The 20,779-nt window shown below is 44.2% G+C and overlaps 2 protein-coding genes across 2 annotated transcripts; one reads left to right on the forward strand and one right to left on the reverse strand.

Moving 5' to 3' along the window:
- Positions 1–374: 374 nt before the first annotated feature.
- On the reverse strand, positions 375–10,660 carry CLN5 (CLN5 intracellular trafficking protein). Its single transcript, XM_069880053.1, has 4 exons — positions 10,530–10,660; positions 7,560–7,725; positions 5,940–6,165; positions 375–5,428 (listed from the first exon to the last, which is right to left on the reverse strand). Exons 1-4 carry the CDS (start codon positions 10,622–10,624, stop codon positions 4,917–4,919), a joined length of 999 nt encoding a protein of 332 aa, XP_069736154.1. The 5' UTR covers positions 10,625–10,660; the 3' UTR covers positions 375–4,916.
- Positions 10,661–12,507: 1,847 nt separating this feature from the next.
- Positions 12,508–19,356, forward strand: LOC138733088 (glutamine amidotransferase-like class 1 domain-containing protein 3, mitochondrial). The gene is made up of 4 exons (XM_069880000.1): positions 12,508–12,658; positions 15,586–15,757; positions 17,589–17,793; positions 19,063–19,356. Exons 1-4 carry the CDS (start codon positions 12,551–12,553, stop codon positions 19,253–19,255), a joined length of 678 nt encoding a protein of 225 aa, XP_069736101.1. The 5' UTR covers positions 12,508–12,550; the 3' UTR covers positions 19,256–19,356.
- The last annotated feature ends 1,423 nt before the right edge of the window (positions 19,357–20,779 follow it).

The raw sequence follows: 20,779 nt of genomic DNA on the forward strand, positions 1-20,779 counted from the left end.
TGGCTGCTGGCGTCCTGATGTTGGCAAGGTAGGTTGGTCTGTGGTGGTGGGCAGAACGGAAAAGCAGGACATAGGCGAAGTACCCAAGTTCCCTTGCTTCTGGAATTTGTCTTTGAAGCCCAGTGTTCCACTTCTCACAGAGCAACCTCAGCCAGATCCTGAAGTGGGGGCACTTTGGCAGTTGAGGTCTTCATGCTTCATTGCAGTGGAACCGCTTTCCCCAGCAAGGTCACTGCTGGCCCCTTCTGAGAAAGTCTCAGTTGTTTTGTGGACTTCAAGAAGTCCTTCATAGAAATGACGCAGTATCCTGGCCGTTATCAGAATGTTCAAGGGTAAGAGGACCATGCAAAAGCAGTTGTCTTTCCCACTGAAGGTCTGCATTTTTTATACAGAACCACTTGCAGCATCCTTAGATCAAATAATCCAGACAGAAAACAAACTTCCCAGGCAAATCTACATTCCAAGTGTCTTCAGGAAAAGCTACAATGCTCCATTTCAGCAAATCTTGTAGAGTTCATATTTTGCCTTCTATACTTCGGAAAAAATTAATAATAACCAATAAAATAATTAATAACAAGAGCAGTGATGAGTGCTGCAGACTGTCACGTTCACTAGAAAGAACCCAAAAGTCTTACAGCTGTATAATTTCCCCTGCGTTTGGCTTTATTTCTATTTGGCTTTATTTCTTCTTGTTTTCACAAGATAGTGCAGTGCTGGGTTGTTTGTCCAGTCTGGGGTAGGAATTGATGTGTGCAGTGGCAACCTGACCTCTGTAAGTGCTACATCACTTAGGTTTGGGATAGGGATGTAATTATGCCAATTAGCAATTGGCAGCTGATGGGGGTGGGTGCGTTATGCTTTAGACTTAGGTTTAGACCCCATTTTAAGTGGAAGAGCAGAAGCCTGCTCCAGTTTTCAAGCTGTTCCTTAGCTGTGGTGGCTTTGGAAGAACCTCAACATCACTGACATCATCCTTAGTCATGGTACCGAAGGTGACAGCTCTGCTAACCCAGAGCATCTGTGAGTGGGTTTGTGAGGGGGAGGCAGAAAGTGCTGGCACTAGCGATTGACCCTGCCTGGCCCTTTGGGGACTGGAGCTGTGTGCTCTGTTTGACTTGGATGTACAACAAACCAGGAACTGCCTTGTCAGAGAATCTTCCTGGATCAAAATTGGAGTTATAGTCCTGAGCAGATGGTGCTATGAAAATGAAGCAGAGTTGCACAAGATCACTGTACAGACTTAAATTTTTTCCTGTCACAGAAAGATTGTGTATTTTTCACCCTTGGCTGCAACATGCAAAAAAGCAGGGAGCAGAACCAAGTGCAGTCTGAAGTGGCCACTAACTCCTGTATTCCAAACATGAGGAATGACTCAAGGTCACGTTCGCGGGACAGGTAAAAAAGCCAGTAAGAGCTTGTCCTCCAGCTAGGAGAGCCCTAATTTCTACTGTGACAGAATCAAGGAATGGTGTGAGTTGGAAGGGACCTTAAAGATCATCTAGTTCCAACCCCCCTGCCATGGGCAGGGACACCTCCCACTAGATCAGGCTGCTCAAGGCCCCATCCAGCCTGGCCTTGAACCCCCCCAGGGATGGGGCAGCCACAACTTCCCTGGGCAACCTGTGCCAGTGTCTCACCACCATCATTGTGAAGAATTCCTCCTCATGTCTAGCCTAAATCTGCCCCTCTCCAGTTTATACCCATTGCCCTTGTCCTATTGCTATAACCCTTGGTAAAAAGTCCCTCTGAAGCTTTCCTGTAGGCTCCCTTCAGGTACCAGAAGGTTGCTCTAAGGTCTCCTTGGAGACCCCAGCTCTCTCAGCCTGTCCTCAGCACCTCCTGTATGGTAGGTGCTCCATCCCTCTAAACACCTTTGTAGCCCTCAATGTCTGTCACGTGGAGAGAGGCCTGAAACTCTATAGGCCTCACTCAAGGCTTCTGCTCACAAGAGAGTGCTGTGCTCACTAATTTCAGACTCAATGCTAGCAGATCTATTTTCAGTGTAACAATTAGCCAACTCCAGCAACAGTTCCCCTTTCAGAACTGCAGTTTGCACAGGTGGAGTTTATTCATATCTGTTGTGCATTCAGTCCAAACAGTTGACTTTTGTTCAGAACCTTAAAACTTGCAAACTGAGAGAAGCAAAGAAAGTGAGGATTCCTCTCTCCAAATACTATGCCTATGGAAGGAATAAATACTGGCCTCAGAAGGACCTCAGGTATGTTAAAAAAGGACAACTACCACATCGATCATTAGTACCTTAAAACCAAGGACAGAGTTCTTCCTTCTAAAGTGAGACACAGGCTTGCATAGACCCATGGCTACATAAAGGAATCATCAAATGATCATCAGGATGAATTCACTCACAGATTTAGTCCTAAATGGTTGCTTCTTTGTGCCTCTGACTGGGAGGGATGCTACGTTCTTGACAAATAACTCTTGGGTTGTCCTCGTTTTATCTTTTGTGTTGCCTGAAACATACTGCCCCTTAATTTGAAACTACACATAGGAAGGTTAACTCTCTTTCCATTAAGTGACTCCCTGTACCATTCAGACTATTAGGGTTAGAGTAAAACATGCTAAATTAAGTGGTTTGAATAGATTAAATTGGAAAAGTCAGAAGGGCTGTTATGTAGGTACAAAAAGCCCAGGATGTTATAAGCTTGTACTGACAGAACCATGATGTCACATTTGATCACATCCATGAAAAGCAATTGCTTCTTTCATATCAACACCTATTGGTTTTGGTCAAGTTCTCTAATAAGCATGAAAGTTTTAGCTCTGTAACTAGTTGTATAATTTCTTTAGATACTATTAGTCCCCAAACAGCCATCTTTTCACTGGGAGCTGTGCTAGGCTGCTTTGATGTGTGGGATTTAGCTACCACTACCAGTGTATTTCAGGATTTGCCATTTCCAGTTCCAAGGGGCTCTTATCCATACCCCAACAATCAGGAGAGAATAATGATTTGCTGCCTAGGTCCCAGATGAATATGAATTAGTGCTGCACAGTGAAGGAACAGCACTGTCAGGCAAGGCAGAGAACCTCCTTTACTGACTAGAAGAAAGCACAACCCACCCCAACACGGCATCTGCTTCAGGCTCTTAAAGGTCTCCCTGGCTGCATCAATGCTACAAGCTTTTTAGCAAATGCTAAGGAAGGAACTTTTGGAGCTTCTGCTGGCTTGGTTTCAGGATCCTACTTTCCTATTCAGGACACTGGTTTTGAGGTAGAGGCTTTTCCCCAAGAGGATAATAATATGAGTCAATAATGTTGAGTCATAAAAACATGCATCCACAAGAACGCATCTTCTGTAGACAGGCTTGTTGCTTCCTTTTATCTTCTCTAGTGCCTCCTCAGTTACCTTCTTGGTAGATAATCTGAGGAAGCTGAAGCTCTACTGGCTGAAGCATGGGGCTTATGACTTTTGCTGCAAAGAATCTTCCAAAATGTGGTGGAAAACGAAGTTTCATGTATCAGTGGAACTAACAAAAAGCTTTGCCCTGCAGAACAGAGGTGCTCTCACGCTCATCCCATTACATGATGATACAATTCAGCTAATGAATGTTAGTGACTTTTTTTAATACAAAGCCGATTTTCTGCCATTCTTATGATTTGAAACAAATCACTGTGCACCCACACTGTGCGCTCCTCTTTCTGGCTGGAGCAGGCTATTAATTCAGCTCAAGCCAAATGAAACTACAGAGTTGGGTTCTGGTATTACCACTTAGTCATGACACAGCCACTGACTCTACAACTGGTTTAAAAAAAACAAATGAAGCAGTGTAGATGTGGAGATGATTATGCTGCCGCAGGTGTGCTCCTATTGTGTACAGGCACCTCACTGCCCTCCAGAAAGCCAGTACTCCTTCAACTTTTGTCAGCTGGAATTAAAGGGAACTCGTTGCCAGGCTGCTATAGGCGTAGCCAGGAATGTGACTGAAGGACAGCACAGCTGGCACAGCACCATTACTGCATCACTGCCAGTAAAAGACTGCGATCGCTTTGCACAGGCAAATCCGGGATGCTGACACCCCACAAACTGTCATGCTTCTTTCACATTAAGGATTCTCTGCTTTTTAAAGGAATGTAAAAGGAATATAAACATGGCTTCTGACACAGATCTAACAGAAGCCTCAAGTAGCCTTTAAAACAGGGGAATGCTAGAACACTGCAGTAAGGCATCAAAGTTGACATCAAAACTGGGTCTTCACTATGCTAGAAAACTCACACAAATCTTAGCAAGAGCTATCTGTATTGGGTTTACAGTATGGGTAAAGGAAGCAAAATGGTGACAAGATCCCACCCATGTCATCTTCTAACAGATTCACTGTCCCTTCCGACCCTGCTGAACACCTACATCATGAACCAGAGAACAGTTCATGGGTCCTAGTTATAAAAAAACACAGAAACACCAATCTAAGGCACACGTTGATGGAATTGGACACATCTAGGCACTCAGGTTTATCAGCTCTGATGCACTAATTAGTTGGTAAGGCCAGAAGGTCCTTGGTAATGCTTGTGTTTCCTCTCTGCTGGTGGGCTGTTGCGATCCATTGCCACACACCCATGGAAGCAGAGGGTGCCTGAGAGCAGAGTAGGCAGGATGCCTCCCGTTCACCCTCTGGTGCTGCAGAGTTCAGCCAAGAGGAGCCACTACGGCCTGCCCCCAAGCACTAGGCATCCATGGTCTCAGAGAAGCTGGCCAACTCAGAGATGCTGAAGCATTCAGGAACGTATTGTGCAGGTAATAAGAAAAAAAAGGCAATAGTCTATATTCACGTGGATTAGCAAAGGCTTCCCAACACAGCTTTTAAGCTAGCAGTGAAACACAGCACCACTTTCAAACCAGCACGGTAACACTCCAAATTCCTTAAGGATATTCTGGCATAGTGGCAAGTTCAGTTCTTCAGTAATTACACACTAAAGAGTGTTTTGCTTCTAGTAGGTAAAGGGACCTCTTCATAAACTATTTTGAGGTAAGGGAACTTCATAGGTAAAAACCAGTATTCCAAGTTGTAGAAGAGGTAAAACTGGTGTTTCAAGATGACATGATCAATTATTTTTAAAAGATCCACAAAAAACTCTCCAACTGTCCGATAAGGTTTGAATGGATAGTAGAAGTCTCTGATAGCTGCTGCCAATGTCTTGTTTCCTAGAGGTCCAAAAATAGATGTCTCATTTCCTAAATAAATTGGTTCTCCACTGAATAAAATTATGCTGGTATAGTTTGTTTGTATCTTCCTAAATACAGCTCCCAAGTCAGCGAGCTTCTGGTATGTTCTCAATATAAACTTAGAGCACTCGTAAGAGTCAAACCATACTATTGATTCTTTGTCAGGACTTGCTTGAACTGTCCAGGTCTCATAGTAAATGCCAGTCTCATTGTCATGTTTTACCCATTTTGCCATTTCATTAAACATGGTTCCTGTAAGAGATAAAAATACAAGAAAGACATAAAGTTCAGTTCTGGGCCCCTCAGAGGTGGAAATAAGAGATTTTTTGAAAAATATTTTTTAAATTATTTCTAAATACGCATTATTTGTTTGCTCAGTAACATACACAGTTTCATCAGTTTTTCTGCCTCAGCATTCATCTACCACCTCGCAACAGAAGGCTTTGTTTCAGTGAAGCCATGGTTCTGTATATAAGCTGTTTTGCTATTTTTACACTCAAGACATTCAATGCTTTCGTACAGCAACATCAAATGACTCTCATTTAACAACTCTGCTGTGTGTGTTGTTTAAAAGGCAGCAGCCTCACCCAACTTTCTGTATTAAAGGTAAATGCAGAGATAGTAGTTAATTTTGAAATTATCATCAGTGATGAACATAGTGAATAATCTACAAAACATAAATTAAAAGATACTACTTTACATGAAGACATGGCTGACTCTATGTTTTATGATATTAGCACCATCCAAAGTACCTGGAACCTACCCGATATTGTGGTCACAAGAACTAAAGTTCCATTTTCCTTCCAGTGTGCATCATCTATTCCTTCATAAAAGCAGGCAGCTCCCTGGTTACACCAAAATGGTGCGTCCATGCCAGGCCGGAGATGTGGAAATGTGCAGTTTCCAAGCTGGAAGAGCTCATACCACTCCATTGTGTAGTTTTTGCCCGTTAGAGAGCTCTTGAAACCCACAGCATCATGCATAATTTTCTTAAAAAGCAAAAAAAAAAAAAAAAAAAAAAGCCAAAATTTTAACATAAACCCAACTTCAGCTTGACCTGTACAGAAGCCAAAATGCTTGGGAGCTCTTTTATAACATGGTAAGAAGGGAAGCAGTTCCTATAACATCTTGGATTCAGTAGAATCAACGCACAGAATACCAGATTGTATTGTGCACATACTTTTATCCCAAAATTACACTACTTCAGTGCTTGTCTATCCATCCATTGCAAACTCTGTTCTTTGGAGGCAGATACTCAGTGGGAGCTCATCATCAAAACCCAAGCTTAGTTTTGAATCCTTAACTTTACAGGAGTATCAAAGAAATAAAGAGCAGAAGTGAGTTACCAAAAACTTAGTAATCTTAGTAAAAGTTACCAACATCCTAGTAATAAAAACCAAAAAAGGAATGAGATAAATATTTATTTTAAAAGCTGTAGAGTAAATAGATAATGACATTTGAACTAAAATAATGATATTTGAAGCTATTTCCATTTTTGACTCTGCATGCTTAGTTTTGATGTTGCTATTTCATCTTCACTACTATTTCTTTAGGGATCATGTTTTGAAGCTTAATTATGCTACTGCTATAGCTATAAATATCACCAAAGTTGAGATTCTTGCATATTTGCATGACTCCATGAACCGAGACTGTAATTCAATACTGATCATAACATCCTAAAAAGAACCATAAAAATAACCAACCATTTAGACTAGACATAGGGAAGAATTTCTTCACAATCAGGGTGGTGAGGCACTGGAACAGGTTGCCCAGAGAAGTTGTGGATGCCCCATCCCTGGAGGTGTTCAAGGCCAGGTTGGATGGGGCCTTGGGCAGCCTGATCTGGTGGGAGGTGTCCCTGCCCATGGCAGGGGGGTTGGAACTAGATGATCTTTAAGGTCCCTTCCAACCCAAACTATTCTATGATTCTGTGATTCTGAGCAGAGAGCTGCCTACTCCTGACAGATATCCATGTCCATGCAAACATATAAGTTTTTAACAACAGAAAAGTTAAGACACTAAGTGACCATTTCATCTGACATAATGTTTTTTTTCTGGATCTAGCGCTAGTGCACAGAAAAAAGAGACACTCAAAATGTATATGTATGTGTATACAAAACACTCCAAATATGCAGCTCTGGGGAGGAACACTTTCAAACCCACCAGCAGTGCTGGTCATGCTTCTTCCTTTAGCTGAGCTAAATTCTGTAACATTTTATTGAAACTTACTGCTCTTTGGTTTCCTACAGATAGCCTAGCTTGAGTGCTCCAATACTCTTCCACACAAACATATCCTGACCTCACAGCTCTTGTTCTTGACACCTGTTGTTGAATTCATCTGAATTTGCCACTATAACTTTGTTAAACTAAAATATCACCTTACCAAATGTCCTAGTAGGTCCCCATATTTGAATTCCCATACTGGAGCCTGTAATCGATACACTTCAATTACATCCTCTTCTTTCACAACTGGGATAGCAGAGCCAGTGGGACAGAAGGTGTAACGAGCTTGGCAGTAAGGATCAGTTTTCGGACGGTAATCAAAGCGCCTGTGTTAAGAAAGAGAAGCACAATAAATAAGCAAAGCTTCATGGCTGGAGTAACTGTCTTGTGGCTTCCTAAGGGCCTGAATGACAGATTCCCAAAGACAGATTTCGTGATCCAGTTATTGCAGCACTTGCAGTACACAAGTTTGTAAGGTTGATGAGGGGCACATCTGCAGAAACAGGACTCAAGACATAAGAATGCAAGTCGTGTTGTACCCAGTGCTGACAGATCGCTCAGGAGTGGACATGATGTAGATTACAAGGGGTGACTCACACTGACAAAATCAGAGACACAGAGATGCTGAGTAGAAGACAATTTGACACCTGCCTCATAAACGTTCTAAGTTTTTCTACACAGGGATTGACCAGCTTGCTCTGGGGAAACTATGGAACAGTTTCCACGTTGGAGCTATTTTTACTGTAGAACATTGCCAATATCAGAAAGAAATACTCCATTCCACTATGCTACTTTAGATAAAGAGGTCTAAGCACTTATGATCACTGTTTCCATTCATCACTCCTACTAAACCTCAAAAAATGAAGACTGAATCTGCTTATGTACTGCACTACATACAAACAGAAAAAAAACATTTCTGACAGGTCTTCCTTTCCAAATTTTCTTCCAATTCACTCACCATATTTCACTTACACAGGGCTCCCATATTCCTGTTACCAAGACAGGCTAGTGTATGCTGCTTGCCCAGAGCACAGCGTCAGAGTCTAACACAGTTGCCCAGGGCTACTGAATGGCACAAATACCCCAGCCATGAGATGACTCAAGGTCACGGGACTTCCTGAGCCACAGCAAGGCCAGTAGCCCTGCTGAGACACTGTAGATTTTCCCTGTGGACTTTTCCTCCAAGCTTCCTGGGTATTTTAGTATGTCTACCTTTATGGTGTCCAGGACAGAGGGAGGGAGGTAGAGAGGCAGGAAGAGAGAAAGAAAGAGAGAGAGGGGGAGAGAACGGGAGAGAAAGTATTGCTACAAAAAGAACACTCAGTTAGTAAACAAAGACTTATGCCAGACCTGTTTCAAAACTGCACACCTTAAATTTTCTATTTCCCCTCCTTTTGCACCTTGCATGTAACAAGAACATTAAGAAGCATTAAACACATTTCTGGGTGTCTTACACTGACAGGCTTGTAGTCCAATTTTGACCATCCTGAGACCCAGTCTTGCAACAACTGAACTTGCTGGAAAACCTGACCCATTCGTGACTGCAAGACCGGCTCCTTCAAGCACCACTTGAAACAAACTTCACTGCTCGGAATTACTCAAGAGGCTTTCAGAACTTTAGGCAGGCACTAGATAGCAGTTAAACCATTACACCTCCCTTGACAAACAGCAAGCCCACACAAAATATACATGGAACCGTAGCCCTTCTCCTGAAGAGCCTCCTTTCCTTGGCACAATCAAAGGCACGGCTACTTGCTTCAGTAGAATGTGGTAAAATGCATTCTCCTGTTGTCCCAAACACCACCAAGCCTTCTTCTGAAGCCAAGGCAGTTCCAGAGCAGCGAATGGGATTTTGCGCCACTTCAACTGAAGCAAAAATAAACTTAAATTTAAAGAATAAAACAAACCACAGCCTGACTTCCTCATTACAACTTTTTTTGCTACTGCTTTCAGATCTGGAGTCCTCATTACAGCAAAGACATAGATCTGTTGGAACAGGTCCAGAGGAGACCATGGAGGTGATCAGAGGGCTGGAGCACCTCCCGTATGAGGGCAGGCGGAGAGAGTTTGAGTTCTTGAGTGCAGAGAAGAAAAGGCTCAGGGCAGACCTTCTGACAGCCATCCAGGACTTAAAGGGGAGGCTACTGGAAAGATGGGAGAGGGCTTTTTATGAGGGATTGCAGTGACAGATGTAGGAGGAACATTTTAAACTGAAAGAGGGGAGACTTAGATTAGATATTGGAAGGAATTTTTTTCCTGTGAAGGTAGGGAGGCACTGGGACAGGCTGCCCAGAGAGGTTGCGGATGCCCCATCCCTGGAGGTGTTCAAGGCCAGGTTGGATGAGGCTTTGAGCAACCTGATCCAGTGGAGTGTGTCCCTGGCCATGGCAGGGGGGTTGGAACTGGATGATCCATAAGGTCCCTCTGAACCCAAACCATTCCACGATGGCATTCGAAGCACTCTCTTGTGGGGCTGTGGGACGGGGTGAGCGCATCTCTCTCTAAGCCAGGGACTGGACAGCCCTTCCCTCCCCCTTCTAAAAATCATAGAATCACAGAATCACTAGGTTGGAAAGGACCCACTAGATCATCCGAGTCCAACCATTTCCATCAATCACTAAACCATTCCCCTTAGCACCTCGTCCACCCGTGCCTTAAACATCTCCAGGGATGGTGACACAACCACCTCCCTGGGCAGCCTGTGCCAGTGCCCAATGACCCTTTCTGTGAAATGTTTTTTCCTGATGGGAAGCCTGAACCTCCCCTGGCAGAGCTTGAGGCCATTCCCTCTTGTCCTGTCCCCTGTCATTTAGGAGAAGTGGCCAGCTGCCTCCTCTCCACAACCTCCTTTCAGGTAGTTGTAGAGAGCAATGAGGTCTCCCCTCAGCCTCCTCTTCTCCAGGCTAAACAACCCCAGCTCTCTCAGCCGCTCCTCATAAGGCCTGTTCTCCAGCCCCCTCACCCACTTCGTCGTTTTTCTCTGGACTCGCTCCAGAGCCTCAACATCCTTGTGGTGAGGGGCCCAGAACTGAACACAGGATTCGAGGTGCAAATACTGTAAGAAAAGATAAAAAAAAAAGGGGGGGGGGGAACACGACCCACAACCCCTACGGCCTCTTCAATCACTCACCGATAAGGCACCGGCCACCGCCGCTGCGTCCCCGAGAAACACGGCGCCAGGGCCACCAGCAGCAGCAGCAACAGCGAGCGGCGAGCGGCCACCATGGCAGCGACCGGGCGGGGCTGGAGGGCGAGGGGCCGCCTCCTAGGGAGGAGGGTGTTCCTCCTGCTCCAGGGTCGGAAAACCAGCTGGAGCGCAGTATGGTTTGGGTTGGAAGGGAACTTAAAGATCACGCAGTTCCACCCCACCCCTGCTGTGGGCAGGGACCTCTCCCGCCGGATCAGGTTGCTCAGAGCCTCATCCAGCCGGGCCCTGAACGCCTGCAGGGATGGGGCATCCCTGAAAAACATCCCTTGGCTGAACTGCGGTAACTCAGACAACTGTAGGTCGAGCTGGACAGACTGGACCCATGGACGGAGGCCTCTGGGATGAGGTTTAACAAGGCCAAGTGCCGGGTCCTGCGCTTGGGACACCACAACTCCACGCAGCATTATGGGCTTGGAAGAGTGATTGGAAAGCTGCCTGCCAGAAAGGGACCTGGGGGTGCTGGTCAACAGGGGCAGAACATGAGCCAGCAGTGTGTGCAGGTGGCCAAAAAGGTCAACAGCATCCTGGCTTGGATCAGCCATGGTCAGGGACACCATCCCTCCCCTCTCCTGCTGGCCACACCACATGAGGTCCTGGAGAGGCCGCACCTCGAATCCTGTGTTCAGTTTTGGGCCCCTCAGTACAAGAAAGACGTCGAGGAGCTGGAGCGTGTCCAGAGTAGGGCAATGGACCTGGGGAAGGGTCTGGAGCACAGGGGTTATGGGGAGCGGCTGAGGGAACTGGGACTGTATATTCTGGAGGAAAGAAGGCTGAGAAGAGACCTCATCATGCTTTACAGCGCCCTGAGAGGACACTGTAGCGAGGTGGGTGTTGGCCTCTTCTCCCAACTAGCAAGTGATGAGAGGAAATGGCCTCAAGTTGCATCAGGGGGGGTTTAGATTGGATATTGGGGGAAAATTTCTTTATTGAAAGAGTGGTGAAGCGTTGGAAGAGGCTGCACAGGGAAGTGGTGGAGTCGCCATCCCTGGAGGCATTCAAAAACTGTGTAGATGTGGCACTTCAGGACATGGTTTAGCAGACACGCTGGTGTTGGGCTGACAGTTGGACTTCATCTTAGAGGTCTTTTCCAACCTTAATGATTCTATGAATCTTTCAGTCTAGTTCAAGTATGTGTTAGCAGCTCAGAATGTGGTTCCAAGCATTGCTTTGGAGCTATTTAAAGACATTTCCTTACAAATGGAATTCACCGAGAGGGATGACCTCTGGGTTTAGAGCTGTCATGGAGAAGTGAGGCCTCACCAAATGACAGAAAGGCTTTTGCACTGATGGACCATGTAGCCCCGAGCCTCTTTGGGCTGCCCAGGAGCCTTGTCTGAAGCCTTTCAGGGCTTCAGCATGAGTTCATGTACCAATCACCCATTTCAGGATTCTTATTCAGATTAGAACAGCTTGGTTTATATAGATTAATTCTCTCTCTTTTTTTTTTTTTAAGACAATACCAAGAACTATCTTTAAGATGAACTCTGGCTAAGAGAAACAGTGAAAACAGGACAGGTTTGCCAGCAGCAGCCCTGCCGCAAACATGGCTTTTTCCAGCTCTGTAGAGAAGGGGAGAAGGAAGAGAAGGAAGGGGAGAAGGAAGAGGAGAAGGACGAGGAGGAGAAGGAATAGCAGGAGGAGGAAAAGGAAGAGGAGGAGGAAGAGGGGAAGAAGAAAGAGAAGGAGGGGGAAAAGGAAGAGGGGGGGGGAAAAGGAAGAGGAGGAGAAGGAAGAGAAGGAGGAAAAGAAAGAGGAGGAGGAGGAAAAGAAAGAGGAGGAGAAGGAAGAAGAAGTAGAGGAGTAGAAGGAGGAGGAAGAGGTGAAAGAAGAGGAAGAGAAGGAGGAGGAGGAGGAAGGGGAAGAGAAGGAAGAGGAGGAGAAGAAAGAGGAAGAGGAGGTGAAAGAGAAGGAAGAGGAGGAGCCCCGGGACTGAGGGCGCTGCCATGGGCAAGCGGGTGGCCGTGGTTCTCGCCGGCTGCGGCGTCTTCGATGGCAGCGAGATCCACGAGGCCTCGGCGGCGCTGGTTCATCTGAGCCGCGGCGGCGCGGAGGTAGCGGGGTCCCGGTCCCGGGGGCGGCTGCGTCTCCTCCATTTTCTTGCGCCCCTCGGCATCCCCGTCTGGGCTTCCCCCCACCCTCAGCCCGGGATTCGCCACCCCGCGGCTGCCGCTGCTTGGGGGATAGGAGCCTCTCCTGCTTTTTCCCACCGCCGGAGGAAAGCAGGGCGGGGGAGGTGGTTCTGCCCCTCCGCTGCGCTCTGGGGAGACCACGCCGGGAATATCGAGCCCAGCTCCGGAGCCCTCAGGGCAGGAACACAGACCTGTGCAGAGGAGGCACCTGTCCTCGCTCGGGGCCCCAGGCTGTGGCGAGGCAGGAGACACAGACCTCATATTCTTCTAAGCAGCGCGGCGTGCAGAATCATAGAATCATAGAATCACTGGGCTGGAAAGGACCCACTGGATCATCCGAGTCCACCCATTCCTATCAATCACTAAACCATGCCCCTCAGCAACTCATCGACCTGTCTTTTAAACACCTCCAGGGATGGTGACCCAACCACCTCCCTGGGCAGCCTGTGCCAGTGCCCAATGACCCTTTCCGTGAAATGTTTTTTCCTGATGTCAAGCCTGAACCTCCCCTGGCGGAGCTTGAGGCCATTGCCTCTTGTCCTGTCCCCTGTCATTTAGGAGAAGAGGCCAGCACCCTCCTCTCCACAACGTCCTTTCAGGTAGTTGTAGAGAGCAATGAGGTCACCCCTCAGCCTCCTCTTCTCCAGGCTAAACAACCCCAGCTCTCTCAGCCGTTCCTCATAAGGCCTGTTCTCCAGCCCCCTCACTAGCTTCGTCGTTTTTCTCTGGACTCGCTCCAGAGCCTCAACATCCTTCTTGTGGTGAGGGGCCCAGAACTGAACACAGTATTCGAGGAGCGATCTCACCAGTGCCGAGTACAGAGGGAGAATAACCTCCCTGGACCTGCTGGTCACGCCGTTTCTGATACAAGCCAAGAAGTCAAATTTAGAAAGTACACTGGCTTCTCTCTTCCAGTCTGATTTTTTTTATACAGCTATTCAGTTCCCGAATTAAGAAAGCAAACAGGATGTTTTGTTTTGTTTCTTTCACAGAATCACTGGTTTGGAAAAGACCTGCTGGATCATTGAGTCCAACCATTTTGCACCCACACTCTCATTCCCAGGCAGGTTTTCCCAGATTGGCTTTCTCATGCACTCAAGATTCTTGTTCAGAGCGCTTGGTCTTTTAATCATGTTTATTCTGATATGCTTGGTACCAGCTTCATGCTTTATCTTAGTCCCAATTAATCTTCCATATAATTGGCGTCGCTCCCACGGCTACCAAAGTGATCAAAGGGTTGAAACACCTCCTGTATGAGGACAGGCTGAGAGAGTTGGTGATGTTCAGCCTGGAGAAGAGAAGACTCTGCCGAGGAGACCTTTTCGCAGCCTTTCAATACTTGAAGGGGGCTTATAAGAAAGATGGGGAAAAGCTTTTTAGCAGGGCCTGTAGCAATAGGACAAAGGGTAATGTTTTTTTTCGCTGAGGGTGGTGGAACAATAGAACAAGTTGTCTGGAGAGGTGGTAAGATGCTCCATCACTGAAAACTTTCAGGATCAGCTTGGATGGGTCTCTGAGCAACGTGATCTAGTTGAAGATGACCCTGCTTACTGCAGGTGGGGTTGGACTATATGGTGTTCATTCCAACCTCAACCATTCTATGCTTCTGTGATTCTGTTGAGCCATGACTTCTCTCCTTATCTTATGCCCTCCTTCCTCAAGGATATACCTGTTCCCCTGACAGGAGCAGCGGTCCCACACGGGCAGCTGAACCTGGGAGCCAGGAGTGGCAAGAGACCTTGCCCTGGCCTCTGTTACCAGCCATCTGCTCCAGGCTGCAGGGACCTGGAGATGAGACCCACTTAACTTTCCAGATTTGCTTTCCAATTGCTTTTGCAGAAGTCAGGTGCTCATCCCAGCTCAAGCTGGCCTCCTTGTTTTCCTCTAGCTGGGCTTTTTCAGTTACTGGGATTCCTTGGAGAAGCCTGGACCAGGATGTGATGGTGCGGTGCTTTGGTCCCAGCTGTGGCTTTGCATAGCAGATGGTGTTGGCTTTCTGATGGCTTAGGTGTTGGATGGTAACAACAGCATTCCCACATTTATCACAAAATGGTCTTCTAAAATTAACTAAAGTGGTGACTGCTGAGGAGTCTCCAAAGCAAGCGTCAAAAGAGATGTATAGAAACAGCACCTTTTTTGTGGAATTTTGTATTTTTGATGGAACTTTCCCTTTTTGTACCTAGCCAGGCTGGATGGGTCTTTGAGCAGCCTGATATAGTGGAAGGTGTCCCTGCCCATGGCAAGGGTTTGAAACTCGATCTTTAAGGACTCTTCCAACCCAAACCATTCTATGATTCTATCAAAATACTTGTTTCCTTGTTTTGTTTTTCTTTCCTGGTACCAGTCTCCACAAAATTGAGTAGCTCTAGTGTCAGGAGTAGAAATGCTTATGAAGTTTGCTTCTTCCTCTTTTAACCTTTTTTTAAACACGTTTTAGCACCCTAATTTAACAGTTGAGGGCAGTATTTCTGCAGATTCGTCTGTGTGTCCAGTCAGGCTGCTAATGTAAATTGTGGTACTGTTTGTCCTTGAGTTTATCCACAGAGGAGATATCTGCAGGCCCTGGCAAAATCTGCAGGCCCTGGCAAACCCATAAGCTTAATATTGGTGTAAGAATGCGTTCCTGTCAAAAAGCTGCAGGCATAGGATGGGGAGAGTGGCTGGGTTTACGCATCCTAATATGTTATCTGTCACTTTAGGTATTTAATGCAGTAGATTCATCTAGTGAAATCTACTTCCTTTGGATAAGAGACTTGAGGAACAAAGAATGTTTTCATTAAAAGATCATTGTCACCAATATGTATGAGTTCTGTTTACATTCTCAAAATTGCTTTGTCTCTGTATTCTAGGTGAAGATATTTGCCCCCAACATTGAGCAAAGGGATGTAGTCAATCACCTAAAAGGGAGTCCAGCAGAAGAGAAGAGAAATGTGTTAGTTGAGAGTGCCAGATTAGCAAGAGGGAATATTCAGGATTTGGCTGAACTGAAAGCTAGTGAATTCGATGCGGTCATTTTCCCTGGTAGGTGCTTTCAGAAGAAAATAATTTGTGGTTCTTCAGTTGTAACTTATTTGCATTCACTACTTCCATTTTTAAAAAATCTGCTTAGAAAATAAATTACACTCTTGAATTTGAGAGGTATGTGTTTTTTTCTTTTTACTTATTTTCTTTTGAGGATGAGAAAATGTTTTAGCAAGCTTTCACGGGCTGACAGTTTATTTATTAATTTAGAGTTAATTAATTCAAAATGCTAGAGTGTTCTTTTTGATGTGAAATTATACATCACATTGTTCATTCTTTCTAAAAATTGTGAAAACTTCAGTACCTATTTGTGGTACTGAAAGACACTGACTAGAGTAGAAAAGTAAGAAAGTAAGGCCAGAACTTGATGTTATGCCAATACCTTAACTTTAGGGCCTCTAAAAGGTTGCTAAGTAGATTATATATACTCAGATAGGAGTACATTTTGTATCTAGTCTGCTGCTGATCAAGTTATACTAAACATATTTATGGATAATTTTTATTTATAGACCACAAAATTGCCTTTCAGATGGAAGTAATTGTAATCACTTTAGAAATGAAGAAATTGAAATGTCACAAGGAAATTGTGACTGGTTGAAGATTGCTTTCCAGAACATTCATAGGGCTGTTACATATTACCTTTACGACTGTGCCCAAGTGTTAGTTTTGAAGTTGTTCCATTGTCTTTCTGTTGTAAGGCCAGCAGAGGGAGGATGTGTATAACGCAGAGAATCGCACTTCTGACACTAAAATGAGTGGGAGACATCAGGACTGATCAGGGCACAGAGGCTAGCATGTATTTTCTGCATTAATTTCATGCTGTTATAACCCTGATGCAGGGGAGTTGCTGTCATAACTGTTAGAGGGGAAATAACCCTGTTGACTTTTAAAGTTAAAATCTTATCTCAAGAGAGTCCAGATAAAGTGAGCAAAGAGTGTAAGGAAAAATAATAAAAATGCAAATCTTCTTCATGTCATCCACTGCAATTCTTGTGGAATTTTCTGTTTGTTTATTGTAGAAAAGTTAATGTTGTGTACATTCCATAAGGAATCAACTATAATGGATTGCTGCACTCAGTAATAATCTTTTTACTTTGATCATTCTGATGGTTATAAATCCAGTAAATGAAGATGCTGTAAAATATAATCTGCTTGTAACATTAAACGAAGATTAAATGCAAGTAAAGGATTGTCATAACTAATTTCTAGAAAGACACATTCAACATTATTTTTAATAGTATTTTATTATTCACAAGTGGTATGTCTCAGAATATCATGTTGCCAGTTCCTTTTTATGTAATGCAAATTTTGTTTTTATTATGTTAAATTTTATATTTTGTAAGGTCTAAAAAGAATTCTAAGTGGGGAAAAAGTCTCTGTAATTGTTTAAGTATTGAACTAAAACTTGAGTCAAATTGTTGTAGAGTGAAAATACTGCTTACATTCTTATAAATTGCACCCTCTGCTTTTAACTTTCATTGGCTTTTCTTCTAATCCCTCTCTTGCATATCAAGGGGTGCATATTAGATGGTGCAGCTTTTCTAGTCACCAGCAAATGAATGTGAGCTTTCTTGTTTCTCTGTTTTTACTCATTGATGCAAAGTTAAGCTTTTTGACCTATGTAACATACATGGTATAAAAAAATCTGCACTTAAACATTTAACTTTATAAACCTGTCATGTTTCATGTGTTGAAAGCTTTCAGTATAATAACTTCACCAAGCTACATATGTCATGATTATATTGTAAAGAAGAACTTCTTTCTGTTATTGGATTTAGTGGCTTTTAGCAGTGTCTCACATTTGAGCTTTTGTTTTTTGGTTTTCTTTTAGGTGGTTTTGATGTAGCAAAGAACCTGTGTTCCTGGGCTGTAGATGGCAAGAACTGCACTGTCAATGAGCACGTGCACTCCACACTCCAAGCTTTCCACAGTGCCAAAAAGCCCATTGGATTGTGCTGCATATCACCAGTTCTGGCAGCTAAAGTGTTTCCTGGTTGTGAGGTCACAGTCGGCCAAGATAAAAACGTGGATGGAAGGTAAGGAGAAAATGGGTGGAGATAATTTACATGAGAATTAGGATTAGAACATGGCCGGTCTTCTGTGCAGAGGTCCAAGGTCTCTGATGCCTTGAGTACCTTATTATTGAAATTTCTTCACTTATTTCAAATTTTCACTTGCATAATAATATTATAATAATAGTGGAAGCATAATAGCACAGCACTTTCAGGGCAGACAAACTGAATCTGTGAGGTCAGGTGACTTGTCTGCTACGATGGTGGAAATATGTCAGTCTTTGATGTATTCTGTGGTATCAACATCTGCAGACACATGACAATTAACAGTATGAAAAGTCTAGGTAGCCTCATCTCTCGCTGAAGTCATCAGTCTGTGAGCTACTGGAAGTAACATAGGCTCCAGCACTGACTTTGTTGTTCAGTATATGTGTTAATGAGTCACTGGACATGGTACGTGTCAGTCCTAAAGGTGACAGAACACAATGACTTTTACAGAGCCATAGCTGTGCAAACACGCAGGTGACCAAGGATATCAAGTTATTTTTTTAACATTATATTCATGATTAATAGTGTGATAGATTTTAGGTCATGTTAAGTGAAAGGGAATTTGTATACTCAATGCCTTTGAAGGCTATGATTCATGTTACAAACATGCAAATGAAGAATAGGCATCTGATCATGTGGAACTGAAAAACTGTACCCTGTGGTAGTTTGAGTTGCTGTTTAAATTGCATGTTTGGGGATTTTTGATAAAGTTTTTCTGGAAGAAGTGGTTTGAGGCCATTTTCAGGGGTACAGGCGAGAACAGGGCCTGCCATAAGTCAGTGCTTCTTCAAGGACTGTCAGCTCCTGATGTAACTTCTGAATGGAATTTCATATCAGCAGCAATAGTGAGGGATTGCCTCTGTTCCTACCTTATCGTCAGAAAAAAAAATAATCTCTGCAGAATCCCAGTGGAGGTGCTGGAAAAGGTCTATCGTGTCTGCAAGTTCAGCCAGCACCTTTCACACTTCAGAGAATTGATTATGGCTGTGCTTGGTATCATCATGTAAACTTATTGAAAGATTGTTAAAACCAGACATGTCCCTGCATTTCAGGTGTTGTTTTCAAAGGAATCGGATCACTTGTGTCCATAGAGGATGAGAAAACCTGACAGTTGAAGTCTGACTCACTTGTCACCGTCAACTAAATCACTTAAATATTTATTGTAGTTCTGTCATTCAAGTTATGTTGGCAGAACTTTTAAGGCTGTATCCTCTCTTATGTTACCTATTATCTTTTTATTTACAGATTCCCTGATGCTGAAACAGCATCTGCTATAACAGAGCTTGGATGTAAGCACGTTTGCAAAAATGTAAATGAATCCCATGTGGATAAAGCCAATAAAATCATTACTACCTGTGCATTCATGTGCAAGGCTCCTCTGCATGAAATCTTTGATGGAATTGGAACAATGGTACAAGAAGTCCTGAAACTTGCCTGACTGGAAGCGTACAGACTTCTGCAAGGAAATCACTTTAGTTAGGCATAAGCATTAAGCTTACTTCGATTGTATAAATAAAATAATGCAACTACTAAACTTCACAGTTCTTGGTTTGTTTCGGTTTGTGGGTTTTTTTTCTTTAAATCTGTAATACATCACAGAATCACAGAATAACCAGGTTGGAAGAGACCCACCGGATCACCGAGTCCAACCGTTCCTACCAAACACTAAACCATATCCCTCAGCACCTCGTCCACCCGTGCCTTAAACACCTCCAGGGAAGGTGACTCAACCACCTCCCTGGGCAGCCTGTTCCAGTGCCCAATGACCCTTTCTGTAAAGAATTTTTTCCTAACGTCTAGCCTAAACCTCCCCTGGCGGAGCTTGAGGCCATCAAATGGTTATTGCTAAGCTTATCCTGTTATTTCTCTTTTAAAGTAGAAGGCACATGCTAAAGGCTGTTGTGTTGGTTGTGAGGATGGGGGGGGTGGGGGGGTTACCCTTCTTTTCCCCTGTGGATCTGAATGAATGCATTCAGTCTTGATAAGATAGTATAAGAACCCTCCTCATCCAGTGGGGTTTTATCACATCGCTAATAATTGTTAGCAATTCACATTTGGGATTACCCAGTTATTATTGCAGGTGAAATAGAATGAACTCTGCTTTCTAATGTGAAGGGGGAAAGAAAAAAAAATGATGTTTGGGCTTTTTTTTTCTTCCCTTGTGAGTCTTTCAGCAAACGTAACTAATGGACTTCTGAAATTTTTGCAGAGCTACCAACTTTATGAACCAAGAGACAGAGGTTTAAGTGCAAATGAAGATGTATATGGCAAAGACACAACTTTTGCTCTAATAAATGAAAGAAATTGAAGTTTATTTATGTTGTGGTTTAACCCCAGCAGGTAACTAAGCACCACGTAGCCGCTTGCTCACTCACCCCTGGTGGAATGGAGGAGTGAATTTAGAAGAGTTTAAAAGAGAGAAAACTTGTGGGCTGAGATAAAGGCAGTTTAATAGGCAAAGCCAAAGCTATGCAAGTAAGCAAAGTAAAACAAATAATTTATTTGCTACTTGCCAGTGGCAGGCAGGTATTCAACCATCTCCAGGAAAGCAGGGCTCCATCACACTCCATCACTCCAAATGTCCTCCCTTCCTTCTTCTTCCAGCTTTATACACTCATGTATTGGGTTTGTGTAGCAAGGGAGCTGCAGGGGTGGGCTTTTGCGAGCAGCTGCTAGAAACTTCCTCAATGTCTGACAGAGCACATGCCAGCTGGCTCCAAAACAGACCTACCATTGGTGAAGTCTGAGCTCATCAGTGATGGTGGTGGTACTCTAGGATAACATTTAAGAACGGGGGAGAAAAATGTAGACGTCAGCAGTTGCAGACAGAGAGAGTAGTGAGAATATGTGAAAGGAACAACTGCAGACACAAAAGTCAGTGAAGAAGAAGGAGGAGGAGGTGCTCCAGATGCTGGAGTGGAGATTCCCCTGCTGCTTGTGGTGCAGACCATGGTGAGACAGG

Source organism: Phaenicophaeus curvirostris, chromosome 1, assembly GCF_032191515.1.
Source record: "Phaenicophaeus curvirostris isolate KB17595 chromosome 1, BPBGC_Pcur_1.0, whole genome shotgun sequence".
Taxonomy (NCBI): Eukaryota; Metazoa; Chordata; class Aves; order Cuculiformes; family Cuculidae; genus Phaenicophaeus; species Phaenicophaeus curvirostris.

Excerpts from the sequence above, each read along its gene's own strand:
- CLN5 (XM_069880053.1), bottom strand. The coding sequence starts at position 10,624 with ATGGTGGCCGCTCGCCGCTCGCTGTTGCTGCTGCTGCTGGTGGCCCTG. Across the intron at positions 7,726-10,529 it reads CGGTGGCCGGTGCCTTATCG|GCGCTTTGATTACCGTCCGA; the intron begins GTGAGTGATTGA and ends TTCTTAACACAG. Across the intron at positions 6,166-7,559 it reads GGGACCTACTAGGACATTTG|AAAATTATGCATGATGCTGT; the intron begins GTAAGGTGATAT and ends TTGCTTTTTAAG.
- LOC138733088 (XM_069880000.1), top strand. The coding sequence starts at position 12,551 with ATGGGCAAGCGGGTGGCCGTGGTTCTCGCCGGCTGCGGCGTCTTCGAT. Across the intron at positions 12,659-15,585 it reads TGAGCCGCGGCGGCGCGGAG|GTGAAGATATTTGCCCCCAA; the intron begins GTAGCGGGGTCC and ends TCTGTATTCTAG. Across the intron at positions 15,758-17,588 it reads CGATGCGGTCATTTTCCCTG|GTGGTTTTGATGTAGCAAAG; the intron begins GTAGGTGCTTTC and ends GTTTTCTTTTAG.